Source organism: Anastrepha obliqua, chromosome 1 (genome assembly GCF_027943255.1).
Source record: "Anastrepha obliqua isolate idAnaObli1 chromosome 1, idAnaObli1_1.0, whole genome shotgun sequence".
NCBI lineage: Eukaryota > Metazoa > Arthropoda > Insecta > Diptera > Tephritidae > Anastrepha > Anastrepha obliqua.
The window spans coordinates 94,735,069-94,744,511 of NC_072892.1; the positions used below are offsets into that span (position 1 = coordinate 94,735,069).

Genomic DNA, 9,443 nt, shown 5'->3' on the forward strand with positions numbered 1-9,443 from the left:
GGGATATCGGGAACGGGAAATCCCGGGAGAGAAACCCTAGCATAAATGCATAAATTATTGTTAACCTATGATTTAAAAAAGAAATGTCACCTTCAACTCAATTAAATATATTATAATTTAATTGCTACTAGAAGTACAACTAAATTTTGTGCGCTTCAGTAGGCATATAGTAATTGTAGAGGTACCAACCAAAAGATATTGCAATAATTTTTGGCATCTTTAACTACCCTGGTAGCATAGCCTGTAGGCATAAAATTCTTAATACGTCACCAGAGAATGGCAGTATGATATGTTAAGTCATGTTTTCCGGGTCTCATCACCCGTTAAACTTAAACCAGTGATAATTTTACGACAGCAGTTGGCAAGCGTAATGCAGGCGAAGAATAGTGCATACCAATACTAACTACATATCGATCAATCGCTGGAGGAACTTAATAGCTCAAGAAATTTAAAATTTGAGAAACAGAGAACAGCTTCAAGGACTACTATGGCCCCTCAAGTATGGTAAAAGTAAAAAAACACATTTTCTTCTAATGAAGTACTGTTAAGAGATATCGCCATTAATTTTTTACATAGCATAAAGGAGCGCATTTATTTGGGTTATGGCGTTCTTCCTGTAAGCGAGCGATGTGTATTATGTATTTATATTGGTTTGCAGGAATATTAAACAATATCATATTCACCCACTTTCAATTGTATTTTAAAATGAACTATAAAAGTAGTGAAGATGCTCCTGTCATGCGAGAAGATAAATATTCTGAGTGCACCACAAAGATTAAAATACCTAGCGATTTTTGTAAGCGATCTGCCTATTTTGTGTGAGTTATATTTATGTTAAAAGTTAAATTATCTACTTATGTATGTATGTAGTAGTCTGTTTTGCAAATTAAGGCATTTGTTTTTGAGTCGTTAATAATTTAATGTGATTAAATAATTGTTTACCTTAGTCGTGTACATTTTTGCTTTGTAGCAAGTGTAAAAAAATATTATTAGAAATTATGTATTATATAAAGTTTGTAGAATTTGTTGAGAGCGTACTAAGAGCTCTACTTAAATATAGTACCTAAATATTGTAGCCTATGCAAAAGAATGAACCAGTATTTCATAATAAAAAATATACAAAAGACATAATAAACTTACGTAAAGTGAGAATACATATATATAACTGTGTCTCACTCTGTATGAATATCCAGCTAAATTAAATTACAATGCATATGTATGTAAATATCCCCACGGATACGAAAACATGCGTACTTGTATTTATAAGCCCTATATTAGTACATATGTATCTGCATGTAATTGTACTTAAGCTTCAATGGGAGCACTAATAGCATTCATAATTGACAAATAAAAATATATATTTTCGGTTGATTTTATTATACGGCATAATGCTTTTGATTTTAATACAATATATAAACAATAATTGAGTAAATAAATAAGCTTACAGTTTTTGAAAAATATTAAATAAGAGTAATGTTTTATTTATGAGTGGAAGTCAACGCAAGTGAGTATAGGTTTTTTTTACTGCTATTTACCGGTGAAAGGCCAGGGAGAAACGATTGATTTGAATATCGTTAATGCAGCTCGCAACCTCCGAACATTCTCGGTGTGCCGTTAGTGGGTCGTAGCAGTTTATCAAGCACTACTAGATACGATGAAGTCATTGGTCATTGACGTCTATCTCATTTAACGGTAGGCACGGGAAACATGTTGTTTTGACGGATTAGATCCAAAAAGAGTAGGGAGTTAAGTGAGTGTTATGCCCAGAAAACATGTTGTTTCGACAGATTGAATCCAAAGGGAGAGATGTGTTAGGTGAATTGGTTTGAGGGATATATGAACAGGTGGTTAGTGTCGGGGTGAGTACCTATATAAATATATTAAATATATACATCGAGGTCGATTCTAAATAAGTAGAGGTATAAGCTACTACAATATGCGGAACGCTATTGTGTTAAGAGAACGCGGGTCTCGCGAAGCTCTTCATCTGCGGTGAGTGGGGGTTGGACTCCGATGACGATATTCGCGGGACAGGAGGTTATAGCGTGTCTATAAACTGGTAAATTCAGTGGGTGTTGTGTAAAATTCTGATTCTCGTCAATTAAATTGAAGAGATATCCTTCTTCGATGTGCCTGGGAGGCGACTCAGCCTTCAGCAAGTGCCTGCAGGGGTCGTTCCTTCAGGAATTGCTTGCTTAACTTCCTTAACTGGCCGCATGGTAGTCTCGCTGTGAAAATATTGTAAAGAATGCATCAGTAGACATACCGCGAATGCCCGGATAACAGTATTTTGAGAGATTTGGAGCTTCTTCCACTGCATGCGTGTCACTAGTGTGCTGAACTTCGCGGCGATCCCGTCATATGTGCGGCTTCTAAGTTTACTCTCTTTACCCTAAATACACTAAACATTGACTTCCCTTTTTCCCAATATCCATACAACACCTGGCTGCTCTAAATACGCGGATAGTTTTGTTTTTGTTTCAAAAATCTGCCAGCAAAGTATTACAAACAAAACACGTTCCATATTCACATTTACTTAATTGAACAGAAAATGGTAAAGTTTTGTTTTTGTTTCAAAAATCTGCCAGCAAAGTATTACAAACAAAACACGTTCCATATTCACATTTACTTAATTGAACAGAAAATGGTAAAGTTTTTATTTTTAACGAGATTTGAACATTAAAGTAGCAGGGAAATATGTACACATGCATGTGTACATAAAAATATATATCACATATTCGAAACATTTCCGTTTCATGTTTAATTTTATCTGTGAATTGGAATGGTCCATATTATTGTTACATTAGCGTGTTCGATTTTTTTCTAAATTCTCCAGGCCAAGTTGAAAACTATTACTTCAGTTTTCAGCGCTTCATTACAAAATCAGCTACTGAGATATTAAAATGGAACTTCATTTGTTGGCTTTTTATATAATTTTACTTGGCTACACCAGAGCTTACGCTGCGGAACAGGAAGCAAATTACAAGTTAATTTTGGACAAGCTGACAGCAGACAAAGAGGCTGAAGATATAGTTAAAGTTAAGGTGGAGCTGGATAAAAGCGAGGATGCTGTGAAAATTAATGGCGAAGTGGAGCAACTTATTGACATGGATAATACATGGAAGGTTGTTGTAATTTTTCATAATTTTATAAATTTTAATTTAAAATCTTCAATATATCTTCTCTACTTTGCAGGTAAAATTAGTATTCAAAAGAGCCGATGAAGCAAATGAAGAATATACTGAAATGATGGCACTGCCCGCAATGGGTATTTGTGACTTCCTGAAAATATATTATAGAATGTATGTTTACAAGTCATTAGTGAAGTATTCGAATGCACCTTCACCGTATATTTGCCCGATCGTAAAGAATACTTACTTCGTAAAAGAATATCCCTTTACTTCGGACAAGTTAAAAAGTATTATAAATCCGGGTTTCTATCGCATGGAAGCAATTTTGTACCACGAAGATGAGGAGAAATTCAAGTACAGCTTAGAAGGTCATGTAGTGGAAGAGAAATAAAGAAATTTAAGTTAAGGTTTGAAGGTTGGCCTTACCATAGAGATATCCGGCCCATGATAAATAAAATTTAGCAAGCATACTTTTATATTGTGTTTTTCCTGTCACCTCATTGATTTGCTTAATTTGGTCACGCACGACGATATGATTAAATACTTTATATGACAGCTGTATTGTTGTTGTTGCTGTATCAGCATAAACATTCCCCGTGCTAATACGAGGAATGCTGCTGAAGTGACAGTTCTTGGCCGGATATAAATCGGGGTCGTTCCGGTTACGTAGAACCGACTGTCGTGGGAACGCTGTATTCGAATGGGTTGGTGCTTGAACATTTACATTCGGAATATTTCTGAGTTCATTTATGCCATGGAAAAGCTCCTCATAAAAAAACATCCGCCGTTCAGAGGCGGCGTAAATCTGTAGGTCACTCCATTTTAGAAAACTACAACACGCTCACCAAAATCCGCGAAGGCAATGACGAAAGCAATGGCGAAGCCCGCAAATGTATTTATACCGTCTGGGTGTGGCATACAACTTTAGGGCGCTCCATTTATATTACAACACCAACACAAATTTGTAGGGAGAAGCTAATTCTAAGACATAACAAAGCAACTAAATAAGTTAAATAAGTCAGGGCACCTTCTAAGATCCAAAGAAACACAATCTGAAAGTTATACTAGTTACCAGGCATAAATATGTATGAGGTGTAAATGATGTGTGGGAAAAGCATAAATATTGTAAAAACAAAGTTATTAAATAATTATTTATGTTTATGTTCAGTTTTCTTGAAAATACCTTACCATTTGAATTTATAACAAGTTTGTATTAAATTTTGCGAGAAAAATAGATTCAATGGGGTGAAAACCTTACAAATGTTGGGAAACTGTTTTTGTAATGCTGCTCTAAGAAACAGCCATTTACGAGTGGCATGCACGCTTCAGAAGAGATCGTGAGTCCATCGAAGATGACGAACGTAGTGGCAGGCCGTCGACATCGAATACTGGTGAAGAGGTCTGGCAGAGGGCTTGAACATTGCTTACGGATCCGTTCAGAACATTGTAGCGTCATGTCAAAAAAGAGACCTCCTTGATATCGAATATCGCCAAAGATATGATTTCCAAGGCTGAATCTGACCCAACTTTCATCAAACGCATCATAACTGGAGACGAGACGTACGTATATGAGTACGACATGCAATTCAGACATCAGACGAGTGAGTGGATAGCTCCAAATGAACCAAAACCAAAAAACAAAAAACCCGTAATTATCAGTCAAGAAGTAAGCGTTGCTCGCGGTTTTTATGGATGACAACGGTATTGTCCACCACGAATTTTTGCCAGAAGGTCAGACACTTAATAAAGACTATTATTTGGGCATTACGAGACGCAAAACGATTCGCCAAAAAAAAACGGATTTGTGGGAAAACAAGTGATGGATTCAACCGATTTGACTGATTGAATTCATCGGATCCCTGTAATTTTTTCCGGTTTGTTCGAGTCAAAAAACCACTACGGAAAACGCGTTTTAACAGTCGAAAGGAAGTAATGAAGAAGTCAAGGACGACTCCGAGGGATATACCGAAAATAGCGTTCCAGAACTGTTTAGAGAGCTCGATCAAACGCTGGCCTAAGTGCGTTGCAGCTGATGGGGAATACTTAGAAGGCGATCATATCACTTTTAAGGATTAAACTTGTATTTTGAATTTTCTGAATATACATTCTGTCAAAAAAAAATCGGAAATTGTTCATTTAAAAAGCGCGCGTTACACATACATGTGTCTAAATTTTGCTGGAATGTTGGTATAACTGTCCTCTAAGTGTCGCAGAGTTTGAGCATGATTGGCTAGTTTGTTGGCATTTAATTGTATCAGTCAACCGCAGGTGTACTCTGCGATTTTCACTATGCATAAAAATATCGAACAAAGAATTTGTCTTAAATTTTGTGTTTTGAACGGGATATACCTATATAATTGGTGCGTACACTCTTTTTGGGTGTTTGGCCGAGCTCCTCCTCCTATTTGTGGTGTGCGTCTTGATGTTGTCCCACAAATGGAGGGACCTACAGTTTTGAGCCGACTCCGAACGGCCGATATTTTTATGAGGAGCTTTTTCACGGCAGAAATACATTCGGAGGTTTGCCATTGCCTGCTGAGGGGCGACCGCTATTAGAAAAATGTTTTTGTTTTTTTAATTTTGGTGTTTCATCGAGATTCGAACCTACGTTCTCTCTGTGAATACCGAATGGTAGTCACGCACCAACCCATTCGGCTACGGCGGCCGCAGAAAGCCTATGGTGAGTATGTTTTATCAAAAACACGGGTCTACGAGTATATATACGGTGGCTGAAGACATGCTTGAGCAAGTGAATTTGGACCCAACGTTTATCCAGCGCAGCATAACTGGTGATGAGACGTGGGTATATGAGTTTGACATGCAAACCAGTCAACAGGCACCTGAATGGTGCTATCCACATGAGCCGAAACCCATAAAACCACGTCAAAGTTGATCAAAAGTGAAAGTCACTTTTCGTTTTCTTTGATTATCATGGTGTTGTGCACTCGAAATTCATCTCAAATGGTTCAACGGAAAATAAAAAATATTATTTGGAAGTTATGCGACGTTTGAGAGAGAATGTTTGTAGAATACGGCCCAATTTGTGGAAAGAAAACTCATGGATCTTGCCCCATGATAACGCACCGTCTCACAAGGCTCATATTGTGAACACTTTTTTGACCAAAAACTCGACAAGTATCAGCGAACAACCACCTTTTTCACCGAATTTTCCCAAAACTTAAATTATCACTCTGCGGACGCCACTTTAAGTCGATAGAGACCATGAAGGAGAATTCGCTGAAGGAGCTGAAGAAGATCTCTTCAAACGCGTTTAAAAAGTGTTTTGATGACTGGACTAATCGTTGGCATACTATATGTGTATTACTTCGAATGGAGCCTATTTTTAAGGCGACAAAATAAATTTTGATGATTAAAGAATTTGCGTTTTATTGAACAATCCCGGCACTTTTTATACAGAATGTACTCCGAGTAGTTTTGGATCAATTGATGTATTACAAAAAAACATTATTTTTACAAATCGTTATAGCTATTATCAATAGCTCAGTTATGATGGGACAATTTTCGGAATAACTGATTTTAACTTTAAATCTCACTAGTAAACACTTTTTTACTTCGTGAAAGGTATTCGGCCTTGTGCACAAACGAAGGTATCAGCGCAGTTATTTGTATACATTTCCTTTGGGAAGTGTAATAATTAGCAGTGTATGTTTGCATCACACTTTATGATGCATATAGTTTTCCTTTGAGTAGTTTTGTATGTATGTTCTTTGCTACAATCAATGCAGGTACACGTTATTGATTTGTGTTAATCTCGGTAATTCATAATCTATGACCAACTGCTCAAATTTTACGGACACGTATTAAATTAAGTAACCCACGGTTACCAATAGACCATAACAAATAGCAACTCATCTTCCTTATCTGTTATGTTCAACGAAAGGAATGTTTTAATGTTAGGCGCAACGTTGTAAAGGAAAGCCAAATCCATTCAAGAAGCATTAACAGTTAAATAAGATTTATTTACAAACAGGGATAGTACGAGTAAAAAGTAAATGTGTTAATATTTGGCTTTATTGTTAAGGATTAGTAAAATAAAAAATAAAACTCAAAACACACGCAATGAAGCATCAACAAGTTATTGTTGACTATTGGAATATGTTCAAAGCTTCATTCACATGTTTACTTTTGGCCTTTTCTGGTTACGTTTTAATCAAGTACGTTTATTTTTGAAAGCAATTCGAGTGTATAATACGCAATCCAAATAATTCTAGGATGGTGCAAACCATATTTTGGCTGCCAGGATATTTGCAAAAAAATCAAAAACGTTTGGAAGAATTGGCGGCGCAATACTCTTTGGAACTGGATGAAGATAAAACTATTGCAGACGATTTAAAAGCACAGATAGAAGAAGTCGTTGAAGAACAAAAACCGACACTTCAACAACGAAACGATGAAGATATAGATACCAGCACAGATGTTGCAACGAAAATTGAAGAACCTAAAAAGCACAAATAATTCAATTTTTAATCTTACGATACACCTTTTATTACAAATTCATATTATTTTATTTATATGCTATATATATATATGTACGTATGTATTTGTGTAAATAGAATTCAAACATTTTAAAAGTTAGCTATAAATATTTTTTTATGTCTATGCAATCTCAACCACAACTGGCATATCTTCAGGATCTTCATCTAGCAATCCGTCGAACTCCCACTTTAATGTTTTTTGCAACTTTCTCATAAGTTTATCTGCACTCGCTTCCAAGCCACCCATATTTAAGTTTACGAGCAACGATCTGACATCTTTATAAACTGTGTTATATTCACCTGCTTCCATCAGTTCTTCTGGCAGATGCGGCAACTGTTGCATCAATGCCTCACAGTATTTCATATACAGAATTTTGAAATCGTGTATAGCCTTTTCTGAGTGCGACAGCAAATTTAAAATTTTAAGCCAATGTGCCAGCGATTCCACTGAGCAGCCAACTAAATAGAATACAAAGGCCAGTTGTTCCTCCTCGATCAACGCTTCTGAACTGTGAAATTTACCAACAAGTTTCGTGATTGCATCCACACAATCCATACTATTTCGCGAAATTTCAGCTGGCGTCGCATTTTGCGGAACCCGCTCTGGCAGCTCGGTGAAACGTGGTGCAGTGCCTTCAACCGGCTTCAAATTCGGTAGCAAGTCACTCTCATTTACAGTTATTTTGCCACACTGTTGTTGCAGGCTATTGATATGTAGTGTACCGCGTGGCCTATCCTCATCTGGGCATGACTGCAGCTCCACATTTGTGCGTATCGGTCCCAATATTGGCCTGCAACGATCTACTGTGGATTCGGTGACTTTGTCCACTAGAAGTTTCCACTTATTGTAATATCTATAGTCATAGGGTGCCAGAAAACTATCAAACTCCTTTAGATTGTCGCGTATTCGTTTCTTTTCCAGTTCGCGGTCATTACTCTGACTCTCTTGCATTTCTTCATCACGTTCGTTCCATTCACGAACTACAACTTCCTCGCTTTTGAAGAAATGCACAAATCCAACTCGTGGCGCCACATCGCCGTAAGGGCCACATGATGCACACCAGATGTAATGTGGACCAGGTGGTATCATTTTTACACCACGAAATTTCTCACCAATTTTGTAGTTACACAGATCAATGCCGAATTCTGTGCCAACTGGTGTTCCTGTTATTACCAACACTGCACCGCTAGCAAATAGTTGTTTCGCCAACCCAGGCTCCATTTCTAAATGCGATTCGTCAATATTCATTATTCCCAATATTTATTAAAAAATCTGTTTTATTTGAAAATATAATAGAAATGCAAAATATTAACTTCTCTAAACAAAACCAGCTGTTTAAAATGTTTGTGTACGCATTCGAGTGCTGCCGTACCGTTTAAGAAATTTATTTAAATGGCTTACAAACCGATTATTTCAAATAACCAGGTACCTCTAGAGAAAAGGGTCCGACAAAATAAATTAACTCTTGGCAATATACAAAGCGTTCCCGCAAAAGTTTTAGAGAGCTTTGCCAATAATGTTTAGAAAGAAGAAACAAATATATTCGCATGGACATATACAACAGTGAACCATTTTGTTTTAGAACGTCCAAATGTATGCCTTTACCCATCAGAGAGGTGTGATGTCACACTGGAGTAATTGCTTTAGATAAATGTGGAAATGCGAACGAGAATGCAAGAAGAAGAAGAAATTACACAAACACTATACCAATAAATTGCACAAGTGTCACTGTTAGCGGAATAACGATACCGTTTGGGTGCCACCTTTGTATAATGTACATCATGGTCTTTACCCAAGGATGATAGTATACCAGGT

General features: G+C 36.8%; 3 protein-coding genes across 3 annotated transcripts; 2 read left to right on the forward strand and 1 right to left on the reverse strand.

Annotated features, from left to right (window-relative positions):
* The first annotated feature begins 2,902 nt into the window (after nucleotides 1–2,902).
* On the forward strand, nucleotides 2,903–3,567 carry LOC129252925 (uncharacterized). The gene is made up of 2 exons (XM_054891101.1): nucleotides 2,903–3,125; nucleotides 3,196–3,567. Exons 1-2 carry the CDS (start codon nucleotides 2,904–2,906, stop codon nucleotides 3,520–3,522), a joined length of 549 nt encoding a protein of 182 aa, XP_054747076.1. The 5' UTR covers nucleotide 2,903; the 3' UTR covers nucleotides 3,523–3,567.
* Nucleotides 3,568–6,929: 3,362 nt separating this feature from the next.
* LOC129236028 (uncharacterized) lies at nucleotides 6,930–7,607 on the forward strand. Its single transcript, XM_054870204.1, has 2 exons — nucleotides 6,930–7,306; nucleotides 7,364–7,607. Exons 1-2 carry the CDS (start codon nucleotides 7,212–7,214, stop codon nucleotides 7,605–7,607), a joined length of 339 nt encoding a protein of 112 aa, XP_054726179.1. The 5' UTR covers nucleotides 6,930–7,211.
* Nucleotides 7,608–7,613: 6 nt separating this feature from the next.
* LOC129252926 (protein AAR2 homolog) lies at nucleotides 7,614–8,952 on the reverse strand. Its single transcript, XM_054891102.1, has one exon. The coding sequence runs from the start codon at nucleotides 8,874–8,876 to the stop codon at nucleotides 7,749–7,751; it is 1,128 nt and encodes a 375-aa protein (XP_054747077.1). The 5' UTR covers nucleotides 8,877–8,952; the 3' UTR covers nucleotides 7,614–7,748.
* Between the last annotated feature and the right edge of the window lie 491 nt (nucleotides 8,953–9,443).